The 25,667-nt window shown below is 34.0% G+C and overlaps 1 protein-coding gene across 1 annotated transcript in view; it reads right to left on the reverse strand.

The window, feature by feature from the left end:
* Positions 1-24,241, reverse strand: part of LOC127881667 (protein Wnt-16-like) — a 51,311-nt gene extending 27,070 nt beyond the window's left edge. The window contains exons 1-2 of the mRNA XM_052429763.1: positions 23,817-24,241; positions 6,110-6,345 (exon numbers count right to left, since the gene is read on the reverse strand). Coding sequence (XP_052285723.1) covers positions 6,110-6,345; positions 23,817-23,908 — 328 coding nt within the window. The 5' untranslated portion in view covers positions 23,909-24,241. The remainder of the gene's footprint in view (positions 1-6,109; positions 6,346-23,816) is intronic.
* Between the last annotated feature and the right edge of the window lie 1,426 nt (positions 24,242-25,667).

The raw sequence follows: 25,667 nt of genomic DNA on the forward strand, positions 1-25,667 counted from the left end.
GATCATACTGACGTATTTTAACACCATCCGGTAAGTAAAATAGTGTATTGAATTAATCTACACACCTTATTGCCTTTATGTGTATTGTACAATCCCATAAATTGAGCTACACAATTACAAAATTAATTAAATCAAATCAAAGAACCACCGCATGTATGCGCAAAAGAAAACTCCTAAACTCAATTTCTGAAACTTGTCTTATGTCTGTAATACATCGTCTTGGCAAGTCGCTCCTTTTTAACACGGACCATAAACCTTGAGCGAATGAACAAATGAACAACGAGGAGCAGCGTCGGCGGGCAAGGAACGCGCAATACCCGGGCTCTGTGAAAGACATTATAGTAACGGTAGTTAGAATTTAATAGCAGGAATGACAGACTCGCAGACAGGTTGTGTGCTAAGAAATTGTTGATCAAAGATTGGCGCTCGCACGCCGTGGGTTTTATTACTCGAGACCAAATTGACTTTTACATTATCGCATCTTACATGCTCGGCAGGGGTGTCTAAACTGCGGTCCGGAACCGGTTGTAGAATGTTCTCGAGCGCCTGAATGACTGCGCACCGCTGAACGAGCCGAGTGTGTGATAAATGAACTTCTGAGGAATTCCTATGTCTGTAATAAATGCATGCTTTTTTATTCACTGTGGAAGCAACTTAAGTTGCATTCCTGTTTGTATATGCAATACTTAACCGCGGAAACCCGTTGACAGACGTTCAAACTTTGCAGAATTAAAAAATGACGGGTCTAGCGCTTTTATTGTTTGAATTGACATGTACGTAACATCGTTTAAGTGCTGCTTTTACATATCAATGAAGCTGTGGAAAATGGTGTACATGGCATCAAGAAGCCGTTATGTGATGGCGCCGTTGTAACTGTAATACCTCTACGACACAATCTAACGAATACACGAATACACAATTAGGCCTATAAAAAGAGACTAGTAAAGCGACTTCAATTACTGTTAATCTATCCGCATCATACGAAAATGGGTCTTATGCCATATGCGACCAGCGTAACTCCATGCCAGCCTACGCAACCGCGCAGGAGCTACCCTGTCCGGTTTCGAGTAACGCCTTGCTTAGTGGCCTCATTAGCGGACAGGGTAGCCCCTGACAAGCCCGTGCGAATGCGCAGGCTGGTCTACAGCTTCGCTTGTCGCATATGGCATAATACCCATTTTCACATAATCCGGTCGAACTAAGAAGAATACTTCCATTTAAAAAAAAGTTTGAGTGATCACGCTTTTTGTCGCACACGATTAACACTAAGCAAACTTTCTTTTTTTTTTGTTAGATGTCGGTATAATGTGTACTAGTATACATTTTGTTGGTCCATTTTCCATGGTGTTAGGCATTGACAGTTCTTTATATGTCAACCATAATCAACATACAGCATTTGATTTTGTAAAACGGGTCACAATATGTTAAATAGGCCCTACAATAAATATACATAAAACACTAAAATGCGAACTGATGAAACCGTTCCGCAAATTATTTGATCTTTTCCGAACTTTAGTATTCTTCTTATTTGAATAAGGATTCGTAATGTAAAACATATGTACAGAATGACTTTATGTCCACAAATAGAACAGTAACTGTTTTCTTCGAATCTTATTGTTAATTCTATTTTAAGGAGAAATGGTTACTCAAATTACGATAGGTATTCTAAACTAAGTAGATATACCCAGATCTATTTTAAATGCGAAATAACTACCATTTAAATACATGCATATGCATTGCAATGGACCGCTGTAGTGCATTGTTTTGGTCTTTGTTTTGTTTCAACAAGGCCCGACAGTTAATCTACGACTCACGTCGGCCGCTGAAGTGCCCCATACCGAATAGCTGCCGTGGTTCCGCAGTAGCTGCGAGGTCGAGCGTCTGGTATGCGGACTCGCGCGCTCTAGCCGCCCGTGACATTGGGCGATTACCGAGGTGTCATGACATGTCACGTGTCAATGCGAGTGTCATTGAAATATGCAGCTTGCAGGGGGCGCACTTTTACTTTTCTCTGTCACATATTTCAGTGTCCTGTCTTTTGCAATGCAATGTATTTGCATTTTTTTTCAGGATACATTAATTCATTGAATAAAAAATTGTACTTCACAAAATTGTTTCCTCAAAATGCTCTTTCGCCTTTCGACAATTTCAGATCTACCGTACATGTTAAATATGTACTTTTATGCAAATACATTCTTTAAAACTGCAATACCGGTAACTTGTTTCGTCGTTATTGATGAGATGAAATTTCCATTGCCAATGACAAATTTCTTCCATACGTACGTTTAATTAACTTAAATTAATTAAGACAGATACATAGATTATATAAAAGATCCATGTAATAAGTACGTTTTGAAAAAAGTCGGAACCATTGTCGTCTTACAGTGAAGCGTTCATCAGCACTTTGTCTACATGCTTCAGTTGCCATATTAATGCCAGAAAAAATGATAACTCTTTCAGTGCTGAAACCGAATTTTAAGGCCTTTGCAAACAGTTTGGATCCAGATGGGACGCCACAGAACGTGACGTCTCATCAGGATCCAAACTTTTTGTTATTCTGATAGTAATCACTAAAATAAAATCGAAGAAAATGCTTATTTTAGAAATTCAGCAGACGACATTTTGGCAGACGACAAATTTCCCAGCATGCAAAGGATTAACCTGTTGATCGCTGCGAACGCTCACAAATTCCGGTGCAACCTCTGCGTTTTAATTCGTTTTTATTAGACGTATATCGTTCATTTTTATGGCAATCGATTTTAGATTCCCACCCCTGCATTATTTTCAGCTCAAAAACCTATCAACCTTATTACATTTTACAGTCGGAAGGTATACCGACGATATCAAACGCATTTCACTTAGAAACGTTTCAGCAATGTAAACTATTTAAGCGCAGTTTAATCAAACTCAAACTGAGCCGTTGAAAAGATAAATCCGCAAACAATCTCATTTAAGAGGTTATTTAACGTATCAAGCGATAAAACTGTACTTGGTTTCCATGAGGAAAACGAGAACAGGGGTGCGTATGAAAATAGCTGTCGGAAGAGTGGAACGGGGTTCGACAGGACTAAGTAAACCTTTGCTACAAAATAAAATGTGAAACAGAAACATCTGTGTAGGGTATTCTGAGTGCCGAAAGTGTTTAATTGGCAACGCGTTTTAGAAATATGGTAAGAGGCCAATATAAATCATTAAAAAAATGGTGTGAACATAAAATTTAATTCATGCAGATATAGAATGGAATTAAAAGCACTATTTTCCAATTATCGCATATTTTACGATAAACAACAAAATAATTATACGAACACCTGACGCCTTTAAACCGGAACAAATGGTGATAAATGAACGCTTTTTTAGTCATTTAGTTAAACGCAGATCAATCAGTTTCACAACTGATCAAAGATCATCGCTACTTGTTTGCTTTCGCAACTGCAGTCACATAAGTACGACAAAATCGAATGCATAAACATTAATATGAAATCAAAGCGCTGAAGTCAATGAATTTGTTCGCCGTTGTATAATCTTAGACACAACTCAGTTATCAAAATTATGTTATAGCTTTTAATAACGCGAGTTTGAAATGACCATAACCCATTCAAATTTATAAAGAGTTTGCCTTAATTCACAGGCCGAGATTTTTTTTTAAATCATTAATAACAAATATAATTTAAGCTTCATTTTAGGAAAACGCAGCTAAATTCATATGCATTAATTGTCATCAAAGAACCATAAACTCTCTTTAAACGAAAAACACCACACAATCAGAAAGTGTCGCCCTTGTCGCATTGCACAGTCTATATTCAGTCTATATGGAGAGGTTCGTCCCGAATAAGCCGGTGCCGACTGCACAGGCTAATCAATGACGACACTTTACATACAAGCATTAAGTCCCGTTTTCCCTGAGCGAGGATCAAAAATTTTCCATAAAGAATCCGTAGCAGCTTCTGTTTAAATTTTCGGATCGACCCATTGGCATTCAGTGGACGATATACCAATGTCACCCGAAGAAGAAAACAAATAAAATACCGATCACTCTGATATCAAACTTTACTGTTACAAATGATAAATGAATTCAACAAAGGCACTAACTAAGCAGGCAAAACGTTATTGTTAAGAATGCCAGATTCCGTGGACTGGCTGATCAAAGGCTCACACTGGTCCCTGTGCGGGACTGGTCTGAGCGAGGATTATGCACAGGAGGCATGCGAACTATTTCGCGGGACTCACTATATATGTGTTAATCCGCGAGCAAACATGCCATGTCATACCATGCTATGTGTGTACATGATTGTGCGTCCACGCGCTTAGTAATACACATTATTCAATTGTTTGGCTCGGTATATAGAGAGTGAAAAGCATATTGCAGCTTCTACGGAAAATGTCCTTTTTAATGACCTATATAAAGTGATCCAACAACAACATGTATATTACAACGACAAGTCAGCTTTTTCAGCGAAAGGGTGCAACTTTTCCTTATTTTAATGATCTTCTAATGTACATTATTTGCCCTACAACGGTATTTTCAAAATCTGGTAACGATGATGTAAAGGCCTTTGTCCCTGTGTTCTTTTTTGGTCACTTGTACCCTAGCACACCTCTTGGGTAATGCCTCATGGCTATTTAACCTGCGCCATCAAAACACTCACTTCGTCAGATGGTCTGACTTTCCGTTTCATCTTTAAATTTTATATCAACTATGTATGTATCAATATATCAATATAACCATCACTTCTTAAATTAACCAACAATAGCTGACTTATCTGGTTAGGCTTATCAAGACTCGAGGCGCCAGTTCCACATTATCTTCACCGCAACCACTAAAACTCATTCGTCCTGACATATGATATTGCAATCATGTCAATATCTCGATGATGATTTCGAAGTGTCTTAATTAAAAACCCACGTCATCGTTAGACGTCTTCGAATTCATGTTTCTACTATAGATATAATCTGACAACTGATACTGTAACATTAAAATATAAGCTACATTAATAAGTACATAATTATATTAGCTTATTTCTGATGTATAAAAAACGACAAGACGCTGAATTTAATAAACATTGCCCATATAAGAAAATAACATAATTTGTATTTGTTTTTATTTACGACTTGCACAAAGCAAATAGACCGTCTTAACACATATATTACATAAAAAGGTCATGTGAAAACGTAATAGTAAGAGAATCAAAAAGATATTGTTATCAGTTATTGAACATAATAAATGGTAGTTGTTGGAAACAATCTCATTAAAACAGATTCTTAATGAAAGTTTTATCATAGCATGTAAACTATAACGTCATGAGAATTACGGAAAATAACCAAACCATTTGTATAGATTATGTGGAAAAAACAATCAGACGTCGACTGTTCTTATACGAATAATCCATGTAATGATAAAAGCCACTGAATCATGCGTTGATAATATAGTATGTGGTTAACAGATTCGTTGTGTTAAGTATAAAATAAACAAGCTATGAGAATTTATTTGAAGTAAACACATACGAACAAAACAACGCAACAAACATGGTACATTGGAACATAATATTATGACAGAATTGTAATAAAACAATAAATACGGGGTAGGTAACTGCATAATTTATTCTTTACCGAGAAGTCTTCCTTTGGTCAAGAAAGGCTTTTTCATATGGTAGGTAGAAAGTACCCATATACTAGTAGTTGTTGAAGGTAGTATTGCAGATGGAACATCGGAATCATTATACCAAGATAAAAAAAAACATTTTTAACATTTGTGACCCACTACTTCGAAGGTCAAAGAGAGATTCGGAGTTCCGGAATGGCCATAATCGACAAGTTTCTAAATATTTTTTAAAGTGTTTTAGTAAGCCTTGCAGGCATTAGACGCAGAGAAATGTGCGGTTTGCACCGCGAACCTGAAACAGGGCATTCAATAATTGCTCCCACATATAGATTCCGGAAGAGTAAAAACAAAGTTTGTTAATATTATTTCATCAGCACATAAAATAACTCGTAATAAGGAAAAATAGGAAAAAAGAGATTGACAGACCTATCAAACCTATTTCCAAAGATATTAATGAAAACAAACAACGTGTGTTTGGCGTTACTACAGTAATGCCCTCATTTCAAATACCTTTTCTCAAGACGTCGCCAAACACGGTATAGTTGGAGCTAGTAGTACAGTTCCAGCGCTCGTTTCGGAACTGGTACTGACACTCCCGGATGCCCTGCTTGGCGCCCTCGCTGATGCACAGGAGCGACTCGGGGTTCTCCCGGCATGCTTGTATCTGCTCAACCACGAGGCCCGGAAGTTGCGTGCAAGCATCATCTTGCAGCGGACCCGTGGCCACCGCCGCTATGCCAAGGTACCTGGTAGGTAGAGCAAGTCAGTGACTTTGTGAAGTTGATAATGTATGGCATAAATTGAGCCTTCTCTCTGGAAAAACGGGCCTTGATGCATGTGCTTAAAGTGTTGTCCAGGCTTATACTAAGCAGTTCGCAAAGGCTAATCTGGGACCACACTTTCTTCGGCTAATCTGGGACCACACTTTCTTCGGCTAATCTGGGACCACACTTTCTTCAGAGTCTAGATTTTCTTTAATAAGAGACTTCCTTGAAACGAAAAATACCATAAAACGGAAAGTGTCTTCCCTGATAAGGCAGTGCAGGCTGCATAGGCTAATCTGGGACGAAGCTGTACGCACATGCGTTAAGCCCCGTTTTCCCAGAGCGTCACTCAAATGCTTTAGAGTGTATTCTGCTTTTAATATGATTAGCAATATACAGGTACAAAGTATTTTCGTTTATCAAGTCAATATGAATATTAAATAATTACTGTGTAATACGATTGCAGGCGTGTAATAATCTAATAATATACTAATATTACATATTCTAATAATAATAAACAATAATTTATGCTTTTATTATTAAACTCTAAAATTAGTGCGCAAAATAGGTACGTTGTGGCAAAAAAAACAACAATTCCTGTGCAACTATTTTGTTAATGTTTTCATACTTTCGGAACTGTATTATATCTTAATAAAACTTGAAAGGCGTTATATTGAAATTCGTGAAATACCGAGGCGATTTATGTGTAAAAAACATATATTCAACATCATTAACAAAAAAAAACCACGCAACACACACCCGCACACACAAGACTACACAAAGTTTGAAATGCGAACTTCTCTCAATTAACAAGATTTAGGGAAAATACGCATATAAAGTATATGCGTGAATTTCATTAAATACTGTTTGATCGATTAGCACTAATTTGCATAAACATTCGATCGTAATTGTTAATTGTTAAATATAGTTGACAATTGTCACATGTTTTTGATAGAAGGAATGTTAATTTTATTCAAGTACATAGAGCACATCTGTATTTATCCACGTATGCGCATATTTAATAGTATCGCCCTCTTGTTCATACAAAGAGCTTGTATTCAAGAGTTACATTCTCGTGGTATTTTAACCCGTACAATAAAATGCACAATGATATGCAAAAAATACCTTAATGACCCAATTCAACTCAAGGGCAACCACGTAAATCATCTTGTGTTTTTTGCAGATTTTGAATATTAAACCTAAGTTATCACTGGCATTGATTTATAACATAGACACATACCGATTTGACAGAGAGGTTACAACATTATAGTAACTACGGTATAACAGCTTCATTTGATGTTACATGTCAAAGCATTAAAATGACCTTGAACGTAACATTGTGAAACCACGTCTTATTTAGTTCGACAGTTTTGCAAAATGATAACAATCTATTTCAGTGCAAAATAACAAGACACACATCCATAGAGCACCGACAACCCCATATTCCATTTTCATCTAAAAAAAAAAAGGTTTATGTATGAAAAAACATCAACCTGTTAATCGCCAATTTGACTTATGACCTCTAACTTCATTCCTTTACCTTTGAGGTTATGTGACAGGCTATGCACGCTATACTCAGTCTTCTTATGGTAGTGATGTACGGTAAGTTATCTTACAAGTGTATGATAAACGACAACGGAACAACGGGGGTAATTCTGTTTAGAGCCACATTTGACCATTGATCTCTAAAAGTGACATTGACCGCTGCGGTAAGGAGACACAGTCACAGCCACGACAAGCTGTTGAATGGCCAAACTAGATTTTTGAACATTTGAAGTTTGGCCTTGACCTTTGAGATAAAGAGACGCGAAACGTCGTCTTATGATGGTAGACAGACGCACAGACGAACATTGAAATGAGATAGGCAGATGTTTCCTAAAATGTTATTAAAATTGGCACCTGTGCGTTAAGTTAATTGGAATTACTTAAGATGTTTCCGAATCCTCGAGTGTTCAGACTGAAAAAAATGCGGGAAATGTGTTTTATATGGTCCTAATCGCATTTAAAAATGAACGATGCATAACATTAGATACACAAGTTCGACATCGATATTTGCAATAGAACCATAAACAGCATGCATGTTTCATTGGCTGCAATACTAGTATGTGTCTTGTTCTGAGAAAACTGGGCATAATGCATGTGCGTAAAATGTCGTCCCAAATTAGCCTGTGCAGTCCACACAAGCTAATCAGGGACGAAACTTTCCGCTTAAACTAAATTTTTGAAGGGACTTCCTTCAAATGAATAATACCATTAAAGCGGAAAGTGTCGTTCCTGATTAGCCTGTGCGGACATCTTACGCTCATGCATTTTGCCAAATTTTCACAAAACAAGACTCGTATTATTGTATATTTAGTTTTCTATCGGCCGTCATACGAAGCATTTTCATTTTTATTAATATCTGTAGACCACCTTTAACCGAAACATGGCGTTCAATAATCAATCCATCAAGAATACTTACCAGACATTGTAGAGTGTTATTAAATTGTTCTCTGTCATTTCATATCAATTACGTTTGGCATACATCACGCAGAATGACATGCGTTCAAACTCAGCTAAAATTAACGACACATTTCATTTTATTTTCATTGCATAAAATTCTGTATTCCGCAGGCCGGCATATCTTTTACGCAGGAATACGAAGGAGTGACTCTGTTTACAACCAAATACGGTACCAATTATTTACAAATGTGTGAATAAACCAGTATCTGATTGATTACTTAAACAGAAGTTTTAATGATATAATTCTCGAGAAAACATGTGAGCTCGGACATTTTATTAATAGCGAAATAGTCTATTCTGTCTTTTTTCAACGGTCCAAAGTTAAAATAAAATGACCACATGTTCATTATTAATTACTTCTAAAGACTGCGCCAGTCATTTTCGGTAGGTTCTTATTGATACTACTAATTACATTTGCACTTTCAAACACCTCATCGTGTCCTCAGACGATCTTGGTGACCCATGCTTGACACCGACCGCGAAAAAAACAATCATTGCATCCATAACACCGTCGCAACCAACGCCAAACAATCGGCCATAAACTTGTCCGGGACGCCATGGTGTTGCAAACCGCACGTGAGCCGACGATATTAGCTAGAGCTATGTCCGCCTTTATGGCCGTATTTGACATGTACGTTTAAATAATGAGTTTGATAGCTACAATTTGGCTGTCCAAACAGATTGCAAAACATAAACTACGGTAGTATGTAAACATTAATGACATGAAAGGTCTTCGGTGCGAGGGGTTCCGGTTTGACATAACACGCAACGATTTTCTTAAGGGGTCATCAAACATTATCAGACGAATCTGATGAATAAAAATAGGACAAGATCTCATGTCTTAAATAACCGTTTATCGTATCACAAATAAAATTCAAATGTGATTGTAAGTTTAACAAAATATGTTAACGTAATATACAGGTAAACAAGATAGTTTAATACAACATTGATTAATAATACAAATAAACTTACCCCGTTATATTCTCGTGTATACGTTTACTTGATATTTTATATTATGTGGTATTATCATAAAACTTGGATTGTCAGTATACCCCTGTGCTTAAAAACTGAACAGTGTATGTCGTTATATCTTACATTTATCATAAGACGGTATATTAAAACGAGCGTTTTCGTTTCGGTCACGAACCATATGTAATTCAATGCCGATAAGCATCCGACAAGTGTCTTCGAATACTACATTCAAAATAAAATTTAAAAAAATACCTACAAACAAATCATTGGTATATATATATATATATATATATGCTCATTAAAAAAAATTTCTATGTAAATACTTTGTAGTGATGTGTCTGATGTGATTTATTTTTAAAGATTGATTTTTGAAAGAATGATTTTGCATATTTTGTATTATCATAATCATCATCGTCATCTTTATCATCGTTGTCGTCATCTTCGTCGTCGTCGTCGGAATTGATAAGGAAGTTATTATAACATTTAACTGTATAGTTAATTTTATTTTTTCCCTTGTATGTTCATATGCATGTTTCAATATGTATACTTGTGTTTTGTTACTGAAGACCACATTGTAAAAAGGAAATTATTTCTTAATGTAAATTCTTCAAGAAATAAAGTTATTATTATTATTTTATTATTATTATTATTGTTAATTGTTCGCACGTGTTAAGTATTTTTATTACAGATTCGTGAAAAACGAACATTTGAACGAAATCCAGAAAGCTTTTATGTCGCATATGCATGCAATTTTTTACGACTTAAGATACGATGAAACAAACGTATTGTCTCATTTATAAAGTTATTTTAGAAAATTGACTTAAAACATCATACGAATTGAGGGACATAATGCAATATATTATTCAATTGAATCATGTGAAGTGAAAGAAACAATATCGTTTGTCGGAAATGCGTTGAATTACATGTCAATTATGTTCGATATTGATTGGTCGAACAAGCGGTCGTATATACAAAACTATGTTATAGTACTGATACATAACTCGTGATTATTTTACAAATTTCAAAGCGTTTTTGTGTATTTTGATCAGTGTGTCTTATTTGAACACATATTAGAAATAAACCTCAAAATAATCACACAACGTGTCATGACGATATTATGCAAACATACTGGCGACACTAGTGTAATAAAAACAACGTCGTTGAATTATATTCACCAACTGATAAACGTGCATTTACTTCGCAACAATAGCATTAAAACACTTATTTTACATATACTCATGTGTGCTTATAGGGAGACTTCACCGATGAGTTGTGGTTACGCAAGCTTTATACGTATTTTAATTTAATCATATTGCACCAAAAATGATATAACTAACAGGTTTAATGTCGCAATAAATGATATCAATTGATTCGAACTTAATGCACATTAATATTTGTGTTTATGTGTATATTTAAAGGCAAAACTTTTTATTACAAACACTCATAAAATCCCTCCTACGTTTACCGTGGATATATTTAAAAAAAACAACAATTAATGAATATGTTATTGTTTGCTTTCAGACAAAAAATATTCCAACCCAAACAGGGCAAGACTAAAGTCACTTTGGAAAATATGCCATGTACAAGAGAGAACTATTCATTCATACAGTACTGTTAAACCTTTGTCAAACGACGCGAGGATGTCAGATGTCGAACCAAGTAAGTGATTTAGGTGTCACATCAGGACAATCAAGAGTCATTAAGAATCAATTAAAGGCCAACACTTGCATATGTTAACATCGGGACATGATGTGGCACATTTTGGTCGAACAAGTAGACTACATCGACGACATCGCGGTATTATTGTTCATAGATGAAATTTCAGATTTTGAAAATGTTCGAAACAAAACGTTATCTGCTGTTATTATTACTCATTTGAAGCACTCTATGGGTAATAAAAACGACGAGATCAGTTTTATTAATACGGATGAGAGAATGACATCGCAAAGCCGTCGATTGTTAAACGCACCAATAGTGATAATTATAATTTTAGTGAAATTCCTTAAATCGAAAACATAAAACAGCACCATGACACATATGTATCAAAGTCTATTCAAAAATCACAATTTTAACCAACGGTATCGCCAAACAAATGGACATTTTTTTTTCTGGATCGCTATTAACAATTTTAAAATTAATTATCGAAATCCAATCGTAACGAAATTTACCACAATTAACACCTACACGAGTGTTTGCCGAAAACGAAACAATCAATACCGTGTTAAACACGATGGATGCACCAAAGTCAAAGTGAAAATTTGAATAATATCCCAATAATTGTATCTAAGTAAGTCAAGCTTTAAAAACAAACACAAAACCCAAGATGTTCAAGCCATGGCGCAAACATCATCGACATTTTACATAAAAACAACACTGGTAGTTTTGCGGATCTGGGGGCGCGAAGGTCACGTGTGCACATGCAATGTGAGGACTGCGATCTGACCTCGGACCGCGTCCGCTAGGAGACTGCACAGTGTGCATTGGTATGCTGCACGAACCAGTTGTAGCTTTGCCATGCTGAACTCTCTATTGTATTGGCCCGTGTGATGCGTGAATAATGATACATCTGCACCTAGTTAAGCTGGATACAAATTTAGAAAGTTATGTCATGATTAGATGTACAAGCTGTCATACAATGTTGACTCGATTTTAAGATGATCCTCGATTCGCATTATTCTTATGCATCTATACAAATAACAGTTTGCACACCTGCTACATGTTATTCTGACTGGAAACGTTTTAATTTTAGGACCCTTTACAGGAATAACACATTTTTAAACTATTAGTTGAAGTCAAAACTGCATTGCATGTTTATAAAGGCATAATAATACAGAAATATATCCATTTGCATTTACAATAGTATAAAGCTTCACGTGCGTTCAATAAACTAGCTGCTAACAGGAATATTACAGATGTATGATTGTGCTTTTGTTTACATGTAGAACGAAAGTGTTTGCAAAACCATAGTTACAGGTTGGCCGATACTGGCAATTTTATAAATGCTATTCGTTGTCAGTGAAACGTATTTCGTGGTATATATATATATATATATATATATATATATATATATATATATATATATATATATATATATATATATATATATATATGAATGTGTGCATTTGATAATCGATCAAACACACCAAATGAACAGCGCAAGTACAACCCCATTAAACTACTTTTGAGTAAGGAACAATCAATGTATGACTTGCGTTTGTATACAAGAAGTACGGATCTGTTTAAAAACATTTGTTGCCGGTTGACCATCGGGACGACAATTGTAAGAAACATCTGCAGAGAAATATGTACTAATAAGCACAATAAAAATACTACGCTGATTGTGCAAAAACATGGAATGTGCACACCTGATTAGCGCTCTATGACATCAAAGAGAATGTGCAACTTAAATGAAGATAAATTGCACAGTTCGAACACAAGCATAATGTGTTCATTAAGGTCAATTGCACACACGGAACAAAGGTCCAAGCTGTTTATAGAACACTTAAAGAATCGTTAGAAATTATTTTATTATATTTTTTTCGCTTCGTTGTATCATTTAACAACGTATTTTCAAATTATTACTCGAACCAAATATTCTGTATTTCACTGGCTGTACATAATAAGTTCATAATTGTTACAAAATGCATTCTGATTGGGTTACGGCTAAGCGATAATGAGGTCGTATTTTATTTCATTTTTATTTTTTTTATTTTGATGCATTATCACTTTAACTATTCTGTATGAAGACACGGTTTATTTTTAAATTAGATCAGATGTGGCACTTCAGTCTCCACATCTTTTATTGATATCAGGTGCGATTTGAAGATGTGAAGGTCACATCGTTTTAACCAAAGTACATGTTTCAAACAACGTCATATTAACCTATATAATTGATAGGTGTTTTATTTTGTTGTCATTGTTGTTAGTGTTGTTTCAAACCGATTAAGCTTAATGGAAGTGTGACAAATGTAAAATTACAAACCAATTACGAAAATAACGTAGAGAATAAATGAAATATGTACATAACGCTTTATGTAACCATACATTTGAGTGACAATTCATATTTGATTTAATTTGATCATCAGGCTAAAAATACAGATGAAACGTCATGCAAACGCCTATTTCAATGCACCTTCTTATTCATGATAATAATATATCAATTTTGGAAAGCGCTGTTCCGCATGATTTCGATGAGTTTGCGTGAAACGCTGTGAAGACATAGAGAATGGAAAGAGATGGAGTAATATGGGCCCGCTAAAAGTACGTGGAAACCATAGCCTTGTTAGTGGACATCCACGGTAAGTTTTCATAAAATGGATTTCCGCATTCAATACAATAGCAGAGAATTCGTTTATGACGCAGACTTAAAATTTGCAATAACTCAGCGCATTAAAGGAAGTTATATATGTAAAAACGAGAAGGGTTTGCGATGAAAACCAAAATATAAAAAAACACATTTCGGCACGAGCAAAAATAACAAGTTAAAACATTTTCCTAGTAATAGGCGGACATGTGTACGATTACAACATGCAGCACGTTGTTTTTTTGCTTGTCAAATATTTCAAAACAACAGTGGATGCCATTAAAAAAATAATGTCGCGTCAAGCTAAAACATGGATTATAACACTGCAAAATAATAATTAATGTTTTCATTAATATCAATGTCAGTACTAACAAGGGCCAAGACAAAAACTTAATAATAGACTCATTGAAAACATCGAATGCATCATCGTCTTTCGTTCTAACAAATTAAAAGTGACGAGACCGATGGCAATTTTTATGTAACAATTACATTTTAAGAAACAGTTGACACGTATTTCTTGTATCGTTCCTTTTGTGTGTGCTATATTTGTACCTGCCGCTTTACAGATAATACATTTCAATAAAATAAGTATTTGTATCGCACGTTAAAAATTCTTATGAATTTATTGTTTCAGTTGAAAACGATTTCAATTGAAAATCATATTAAAATAAATGCATCTGTGCACACTTGTTAATGTCTTCTGCCACAATCTAAATGTATTTTAAAAGCCAAATCTACAGGTTGAAACGTGTGTTTGAAGCACATAATGATTGATGGTTTATCTGCAATTACTTAAATAATAAATAATATAGAAGTTTAAAGATAGTCGGTCAGACCAGATAAACAATTCTAGGCATAATCAAAAAGAAATTTTGTTTGTTCCGCCATGAATGCTAGTAACTATTTGAACAATCAAGTTAGTAACAGAAACGATGACAATAGGAAGAGTCAACATTTATAAAGGATTTCCAATTGTTTAATTATGACAAAATATGGTAAAGTCGTTGGTTTTCATACACGCATTTGTGTTGTTTCCATTTTATCACATACAGAAACACACCTATATCATACGTTTACACAATTGCATACGTTTTGTGCACATACTTTTGAAATAAATTATCGATCTAAATATGAGTAATTATTTTAAACAACATAGGATAATAGTAGTGAGTTTGCCTTTCAAAGATCAGAACCATGTATTACAGACATGCTGTTTTAGTTTAGTATTTGTTCAAGCTCCTTACACATGTTAGAGAACAACGTGGAACAATAATGATATGATTCCCGTTCTAACTGGGCTTAATGCATGTGCGCACGCAGAGTGACGTCCCAGATAAGACTGTCCAGTACGCCTGTACAGTACGCACAGGCTAAAGAGGGGTCCAAAATAGGCTTTGAAGACTGCACAGGCTAATCTGGGAACGCAGCCAGTTTGCGTTCACAGTCCCGATATAACAACAGAGCAGCATTAATTAATATCTTATTAGTCCAACTGTCTGTCCTGTAAAAAACCGTACTTAAACCGTTGTACTCAAAAGCCTGCAGATGTCAAAAAATAAAACAATTCGCACACATTAATGCACAAAGGGCAATCCAAACTGCAAACCATGCTACTGCGTGCAATGCGTTTCAAACTCTGGTTTGATGCTGATAGAACGCTAATTTTTGGTTGTTAGTCTGTTGTTAAATGTAGCGAAATATCGCTGTATTAACGCAGTAATGTACGGTTAAAAAGAAATTGCAAAATTTAATTACGTAATCAAAGAGATCAAAGAGTAGCACCCCATGTCATATTTTCTTTATTTATAAAGACTGTGGGAGCCGACTGCTGACATGGTTGCGAAATTACGAAGGCGACGAGAAACAATTACAGGTAAATTGATATGTTTCAAGTAATATTATAATTATTAACTAAGCCAATTTCATGCATCGTTGCAGATGGTTTTGATCGACTCGATGGTGAACCGCATGTTTTAAAGGAATGATACATGGATTGTTTACTCCAGCCAACGCAACCATGTCCGTTTATTGCGAGTTTTAACGATATATCTTTCAACATACACGCACTGATTTTCGTAGGCGGTTTTGATTAAACAAGAGAGTAAACATAAACAATTGATAAATTGTAAACGCTTCTCGTCAGCGTCCATCTTTGAAAGAAACGGAAACATAAAAATGAATTCTAAACCGCCTTACTAAGATATTTTTTGCGAGAAATCAATAAAAACATGAAGACAAAAGAACCTGAAATACATCAAAATTTCCGGGTATATACCGTTTGATAATAATGCAGTCTAACACAACTCGCACAGGCTATGATAGACAACCAACAAAAACCTTAACCAATGTAAAATTGAATATAAAAAAAAAACGAAACACGATATCCGAAACGTAAAAATATATGTCGCATATTGCCATGGTTTCGTATGTAGTTATAATCGAGAAAATGTTCGAAAACCCGTTTTTATTAGGCCCATGAAACGACCCATATTTCCGATCAATTCAAGAAATCGAGGTTTAATTCCCACGCTTAGGACCTTAAACATCGACGATTATTTGTCTATAAACAACGCTCAATAGATAATAATTCATTAGACAATATTTAAATAGATCTATATTAAAATAATGAATTGCTAATTGGAGAACGTTGTTATAAAATTTACAGCATAAGCAATCATAATTACGAAAAAAACAACAACAACAGAATTCATTGCAGTATTCTAGGTAAAACAATAAATTCCAATAGGTTATTTTGTACTGAATTGATACACACAAGTTTAGCTTTATATTTATTTCAATACTCAACTTTCTTTTTTGCAAACTAATGAATGGGTTTTGTCTATAATGTTAGTAGTCTGCGCCTATTTCTTTAATACGAACGACCATGATAATACTCGACTTGTTCATAAGAAATACGGTTATCCAAATCTTAAGTTCATGACCATGTGATAATAATAATAGAGTCTGCATTGTTTTTTAACCCATTCATGCATAGTGGGCTCTCCCATCCTTCTAAATTGGATCAATTTATTTCAAAAATAAGAGATGTCTAGTATATGTATTTCTATATTTAGAATATTTGTTACAGAAATTCATTTAAGCAAACAGCGCAGACCCAGATGAGACGCCGCATCATGCGGCGTCTTATCTGGGTCTACGCTGTTTGTCAAGGCCTTTTTTTCTAGACACTAGGCATAAATGGGTTTATGGTTTTTGTCTATGCTGTTAGTAGTCTGCGCCTATTTCTTTAATACGAATGACCATGCTAATACTCAACTTGTTTATAAGATACACGGTTATCAAAATCTTGAATTAATGACCACATGATAATTATTACATAGTCTGCACAATATTTTTAGTCATTTTTTTTCAATTTACAAGGACGTGTTTCCTGCGCATATTAACAGTCATTTAAATTAATAAGTTATAATTTATGAATCACAAAAAGCGTTTACATATTTTAATTTTCCTGATATGAATAATTATTTCTATTTTGAGAACATATTTCAATAAATCTAATTGATGCCTAATTGTTAAATAGCAATACAAATCAGAAACAGTGCTCCATTCTGAATGATGATATTTATGCAATCTCGAAGCGAATCTTTGACATTTAAATTATAAATCTATGCCACATTCATATTCTTATATCGCTTTTCGTAATGAAAAAACGATATTAACGTGTGGCAGAATTAATTAACGATGCAAATCGAAAAGTTATATCATTCGTCAGCAATATTGGCACATAAGCCCATAAACTATTAATGTGAAGATTTTTTTTTCTTAAACGGAAACATTTCAAGAACGTATGTTTGTTGTTCAATTTAATAGTTCAATACAATAATTTTGAAATACGTTATATTTTATGATAATATACCTTACTATCTAGACGCTTGATAGTGGTAAAGTTTGGGGCTACAGCGCGGTCTCTTACATTGTAATGCTGATTAAAAAACAAGTATGGCTCAAAAGATAATATAAGCTCAGAAGATAATGCTGGGCCAAAAACATTGACGGCTCAGTAGTCAATATAAGCTTAGAAGATAATGATGGCTCAAAAACAATGACGGCTCAACAGATTTTATAAGCTCAGAAGATAATGCTGGCGCAAAAACAATGTCCGCTCAACAGATTTTATAAGCTCAGAAGATAATGCTGGCTCAAAAACAATGGCCGCTCAACAGATTTTATAAGCTTAGAAGATAATGATGGCTCAAAAACAATGACGGCTCAACAGATTTTATAAGCTCAGAAGATAATGATGGCTCAAAAACAATGACGGCTCAACATATTATATAAGCTCAGAAGATGATGCTTACTGAACAACAATGGCCGCTTTACAGATAATATAAGCTAAGAAGATAATGCTTGCTCAAAATCAATAATTGCTCAACAGATAATATAAGCTCAGAAGATAATACTGGCTCAAAAACAATGACGGCTCAGCAGAAAATATAAGTTCAGAAGATAATGCTTACTCAAAACCAAAATACAGGCTTAACAGATAACGCGGGCTCAGAAAATAACACTCAATGGAGATTCAAAACTTAATCAGACTCAAAAGATAATGCAGGCTCAGAAGATAGCACAGTCTTAGCACATAATGCAGACTTAGAACAAAATGCTGGGCTAAGCATATAATGAGGGCTTAGAACTTAATGCGGGCATACAACACAATGCAGGCTCAGAGAATAATTTTTGCTATAATAATGCAGACTCGGAAGAAAGTGCAGACACAGAACATAATTCAGACTCAGAAAAAAAATGCAGGCTCAAAAGATAATACAGGCTCAGAATATAACCTAGGCTTAGAACATAATGCAGGCTAAGGGCATAATGCGGGCTTACAACATAAGGCAGGCTCAGAGAATAATTATTGCTATAATAATGCAGACTCAGAAGAAAGTGCAGATACAGAACATAATGCAGGCTCAGAAAAAAAATGCAGGCTCAAAAGATAATACAGGCTCAAAGGATAACATAGGCTTAGAACATACTGCAGGCTAAGAGAATAATTATTGCTACAATAATGCAGACTCAGAAGATAAATCAGGCTCGCAAAAATGCAGGCTAAAAGATAATACATGCTCGACCTATAATACATTCTCAGAAAATGATGCTGACTCAGAGCATAATGCAGGCTCAGAACATAATGCAGACTCAGAAGACAAGATAGACCCAGACGATAATGCAAACTCAGACAAAAATACAGGCTCAGAAAATAAAGCGGCTCATTAGATAATGCAGACTCAAATAATAGATAATAGAGACGATAATGCAAGCTCAGCAAAATGATGCAGGCTCAGAAGACTATTTAGGCTCAGAAGATGAGATAGACCCAGACGATAATGCAAGCTCAGACAATAAAATAATGCAGACTCAAAAGAAAATAGAGACTTTGAAGATAATGCAAGGCCGAACTCAATAATCAGAATAATTATATTATGACAGCTCAGAAAATAATTCTTTCTCAAACGATAATGCATGCGCAGAAGACATTACTGGCATCAGATGAGAAGAGACTAGGACACGTACGTGTATGCATAGATCATCATAAAACGTTATTGGAAACCTACTTTTACTGGAATGCAAATAGTTTTTATTTTAAACTTGTGCGTTCATTTCAAATTCACATCTAGCGATTATTTTTCGTTTATCCATACACTTTTAAATAATTTTTTTCAAGAAAACACTTAATTAATCCATCATAAATTATAGATAACACATTTACTTTGGGAGCAATATTACACCGGTGTATCGGTACATCGAGGTACATTCAAAACAAATAATGCCATAATATGAAGGAAGAGAAACTGAAAGTAAAGTAACAAAATGAGAGAATAAACAAGAATTATCTTAAATCATACATAACTTTTGTTTTACATATTAATTTTTGAAAGCAAAACAGGCCCTGGTAGATTATTTTGTATGTAAAGGTACAAAAGTACTTTTAATTATAAAAGAATAAAATTCATTTGATTTTGAACAGATATCAAAGTCCATTGAAGCAATAGCATGTGAATTGATATTATTACGCGTTAGTCTGTTCCATGTCATAAATCTCAATATACTGTTATACTGCATTTTCCGTATCGTTGCACCCCACATATTTATTGACACTTTTAATATCAATTAAACATTCTTATATTTTATGTTCATCCTAATTCATTAAAGGGACCTTTTCACGTTTTGGTACATTGACAAAATGAAAAATAACTGTTTCGGATTCGCAAATTTTTGTTGTAGTTTTGATATGATATTTGTGAGGAAACAGTTATACTGGCCATTTGCCATGCTCTAAAATATCCATTATATGCATCTTTTGACGATTTAAAAACCTGAAATTATAAAGCGTTGTACGCGAAACGATTGAATAACTTGGCGATTGCTGTTGTTGTCGTTATATTTTGTGACACTTCGAGATTGCTTATATAAAGTATAAAATACATCACTCATGAACACGGATGATCGAGTGGTCTAAGCGTAAGACTTTTACTCCAGAGGTCAGTGGTTCGAGCCCAGTTGAGGGTTACTTTTTTCTTTCTTTAATTTCATTATTGTTTTTACTGGAGCTGTTTAGATCCAATTATATAAAGCATATAATTACAAACTTTAATACATGCACACATCTGTGAAAAGATCCCTTTAATGATTGACTTGATTAAACGGTGTCGTATTAGACGCGAGTTTCATTAAATGTAATCGCAGCATAATATAAAGCATATTTTAAAGCAATTAATGAAGTTATTTTCCTTGATATGAGACCAACATAAAATAGTGTCGACTTATTAACATAAATAGCAGCTGCTGTATCACAGACATCAACTCAAACATATGTAAATAATAAAACTCAAAACTTCTTTTTTTCCAAAATTTATTGTCATTTCTACCGATTTTCCTGTTGCAATTATTGATGTACGTTAAGTATTTCTTCGATGAAATCTGAAGAGCTTTAAATCATTAAAATAGAAAAATAAGAGCAAACCGTGCTTATTTTTATCCCGAATTTCTTTCGTTGAAATTAAGAAGTCAGTTTGACACTTTTACTTCAATAATATAACGACTTCTTTGGTCGAAGTATTACTGAGATTTGGTGATACCTTTTTATTTATTCTGCTATTATACAGTAAAACGTTGATCCGGGTACTTAGGGTTCGAATCAGTGGTTGAATCTAGCTTCGTTAGTTTCGATAAGCTGGTGTTTAGTTTCGTATTTGGCTTAAAGTCTCATCTTCTTTTGGCCTATGGCTGAGTTTGATTTTCGAAATGTATGCATACCGTTGTTTGAGAGATTGTTGTAAACGTTGTGTTAGCATTAATCGAGATACACAGAAACATGACAAAGATATGAATGATGTTTATTTGAATTAGATATACATGTACATGTACAATTATTGTATAATTATGTCGCAATAAAAATATGAACATGTAATGTAACATAAGATTTTCTTGCATCAGCATTCCTCTTATATTCAGAACATCCAAAGAAAAGTGTTTTTAAATAAGTTGTTAAGATAAATCGAAAAAGAAATAAGTTTTTCTAATTGGTACAACTTTTTTTTCAAACACTGGCCTTAAAGGTGACGTGAAGGTGATAAAAATGCGTTTAAGTATACGTAAACATGAATGACAATCCATTTCGGTACTACGTGTGCCTTGTGTGAGATTTTATTCATTCCTGGATTTAATTTCCAGCAGTTTTCAAGTGGTGTAAAACAGGGCAACAGAGCTGATTGAGTTTGTATAGCCGCCCATAAGGCGATGAGAATCACAAAATGCTCGTTAAGAAGATCAACTTGGGCTATAAATGATATCTCCGTAATCTGAAATGAAAACGGTAAATCACTAAGAAGACGCGTGAGTTCATCCGATGCGGCCATTTTGATAAGGATCACATATTAAATCCGAACTGAATACGTCCGAAAACGTTCTGCAAGTGCACACTGAGGTCCGACAGAGTGACATAAGAAAGAAAAATATATGACAATCTTTGTAAAATTATGCGATGTATAATACATAAATGAACACACCAATAAAAAAATGCTTAAACAAATCTATCATTGAACGAATTGCAAAATATATGCTACACATATTAATAAATAAACGAAAGAAACACAAAATAACTCACAAACAACCAAAAAACGAACGAACAAACAAAAGATGAAATAAAATGAATAAATAAATAAAATTAAAAAAGTAATAAATAAAAAAATAAAAAATAAAAATAAATAATAAATAAATAAATACATCAGGTTAAATGTAAGTACGGACTCATTTTTAATCGTTTTCTCGCAAATCAAAACGCATTTCGCGCAATTTATGCACATAGTTACCATACAAAAAAATATTTCATGTAGGGCCACATTTTCCTCAAGTCAGATTTTTCACACCGGGGAAATGAAAATCATACTACTGGACATATCACAGTTTTCAACGTTTCACCTTTTTCTGTTATATTATTGCGTAAGGACAATACGGTTTTGATACATGTAATAATGTATTTTAACTAAGATGTTCACGTTACCACGTTTATGATAATCACGTTCTTAAAGCCTTTATGTGACAATGCGGAAGATCTTTTGATCCAAATATTGCATCCCAGACGTGATATTTCGCATACACGGAGATACACGGAGATACACGGAGATGATGGGTCCACAATGCCGTGTTTTATATCCACAAACATGAGTGACCAATGGAAAAGTTACAGATTTTTTTTACATGTATATAGGATTTAATGTCACGTTGTTATTTTGTCATTTTTATTTATCAAATGCAACAACTGCATTACCAACACCACTAAACACAACTTACAACTTCCAATAATAACAAAGCAGGAAACGAAGAATAACATGAAGCAAACAATGTAGGTGAAGAAGAACAGACAAACAAAATGATGGTTATAAAAGAAGAAGAAGAAGAAGAAGAATAAGAAGAAATGGAAGAAGAAGAAATGGAAGAAGAAGAAGAAGAAATAGAATAATAATAATAATAATAATAATAATAATAATAATAATAATAATAATAATAATAATAATAAGAAGAAGAAGAAGAAGAAGAAGAAGAAGAAGACGAAGAAGAAGAAGAAGAAGAAGAAGAAGAAGAAGATATTAAGATGGAAGAGTTTGTTTTAGTTTTTAAAAATTGGATGCATGAAAAAATATCTGCAATAGTTTGAGCGAAAAATATCTGCAATAGTTTGAGCGAAAAATATCTGCAATAGTTTGAGCGAAAAATATCTGCAATAGTTTGAGCGAAAAATATCTGCAATAGTTTGAGTGAAAAATATCTGCAATAGTTTGAGTGAAAAATATCTGCAATAGTTTGAGTGAAAAATATCTGCAATAGTTTGAGTGAAAAATATCTGCAAATATAAAAGTATCTTAGTATTCTGTGAACAATTCCGAATTTATTTTTCTATAAATTATTCAATAAGCACTTTACCGGAGATTTTTGAAGAGCTTAAGATTTTAATATTTGATTAGCGAAAAGTTGTATGATGAACTGTATGTAATCGTCTTAAATGGTATTTTATCACTAGTTGCATGTAAATTGCTACTAATTAAGAATTTAACTATATAGAAATAAGTACCAACGACATCTCATTAAATCGGTTTCATTCTGTATCACGCTTAAGGTCGTGAGGGGCGTAAATTAGCACCGAAACACAACTTACATCCAGTTTGCCTCCGCAGAATGCGATAACGTTAATCCACAAATTATAGTAACAGTAATCCAGCGTTTAAATCCGCGAACAGTTTCATCCATATTTCGAATTCGTTCTCCCGTTCATACACCATTTAAATGAACATTGAAAACACACACGATTTACATACACATATATACTATAATCACCGAATAATAATTCAATAATATCAATATGTAATAAGAGGTTATTTCCAATCACTGTGTTGTTTCTTTCCTATCACAATAAAATCCTCATACAATATTTTAAGCACAAGCGTTCGTAAAATTCTCCTCAACTGATTTTATTTCAACAGTTTTCACCACAAGCTTTGATGAGTGTTTAATTAATATCCCCATGTCATTTAAGGTTGATTTGAACACTACAGCGAGAAAGCATTTGTTTACAGGTTAAGGTATCGCTCGAGCATAAAAGGGAAATCGCTTCGCCTAAGTTTATTCACTTTTCATCTGATTGGTACAAGCGCTCGCTCTGTCTACTTTCTCCGCGTTCTGATTGGCTGACTGCGTGTCACGTGCACGGAATTTATTTATTGCTGTATTTCAGAAGTTTGATCTATTCCTTTAATAATTCATACATCGTAAAAGTTTACGAATATCTATACAGTAAATTTACATATTGATTTAACAGACTATGAACTTCTGAAAAAGTAAATATAATACATGTATTATCTCCAAAACAATTACCTTAACACGAAACGTAATGAATAAACTGATGATTTGTATCGTAGGAAAATGTTTTATACCGTTTATTGTATTGCCAATTTGATGTTGAACAAATGGTGTTGATCATAAGGATAGCAGCAATACGGATATATTAATGATTTAGTTCATAAGGATCAAGTGGATAGACAGGGAGGGGGTGGGGTGCAGCAGATGTATGATTAATGGGCAGGTTTTTTTTATCCCGATTTTATAGCCGAATAACGGCTATGTTCCCAATGGCAAAAGGTATACTTTTTTCCCAAAATTTGGAAAAAAATCCCAATTTGAAAAAAATGTTTTTATTAATTTTATTTTTTTTAGAAGTGTCTAATGATTATTTTATCACAAAATTATTTCAACTACATGTAACAAAGTACATAATAATGATTTATATAATTTTAATTTGAATTATTATTCAGAGTTCTATCAATATATATGGTTGTACTAAAGTGCTACCAAAGAAGGCTACTGAATTTATTTTCACAATTTCTTGAAAATGCCGATAAAATTCCCAAATACAAAGCCATGGGCTATCTTCCCAAAAAGGGGAAAACAAACCTGATGGGCGATCCTTTTCAGTCTGACACTATATGAAAGCTTGGAACTAAAAGATCGTTTTTTTTTGCAAATGGTGTATGATTTCAATTTACACACGATTGGTTATAGAATAGATAAACTAAATTTATTCAAATCCTTTTTGTGGTTTATAGACAAACGTCAGTCATTTATAAGCGATAATTCATTAGTTCAAAGAGTAAAAAATAAGACTGAATTTTCGATTGCTTTGCTTTAAAATGCGTCTCTTTTAACGTCATGACGTCATTGTTCCAGTTTACAAATTGTTTAATGTAAATAAGTGGTTACAAAATAAATAAAATAAATAAATAAATAAAAAGAAAGCTTGTATTCATCCGTGATCATAGAAAGGACATATTCATTTATCTGATCACTCGGGAAATTAAAAATGATTGACTACCGAAACAAAGTGAAAATTTGGTTTTCTATTAACACGATTTATATGACGTCGTAAATGACGCAAACATTGTCGTTATCAATATGATGATAAAAAGTTTCAGATGTGCGCGTCGTTGTAGCACATAGTAGTGGTTTTTACATT

This window comes from Dreissena polymorpha, chromosome 5 (genome assembly GCF_020536995.1).
Source record: "Dreissena polymorpha isolate Duluth1 chromosome 5, UMN_Dpol_1.0, whole genome shotgun sequence".
In the NCBI taxonomy this organism is placed as follows: Eukaryota; Metazoa; Mollusca; class Bivalvia; order Myida; family Dreissenidae; genus Dreissena; species Dreissena polymorpha.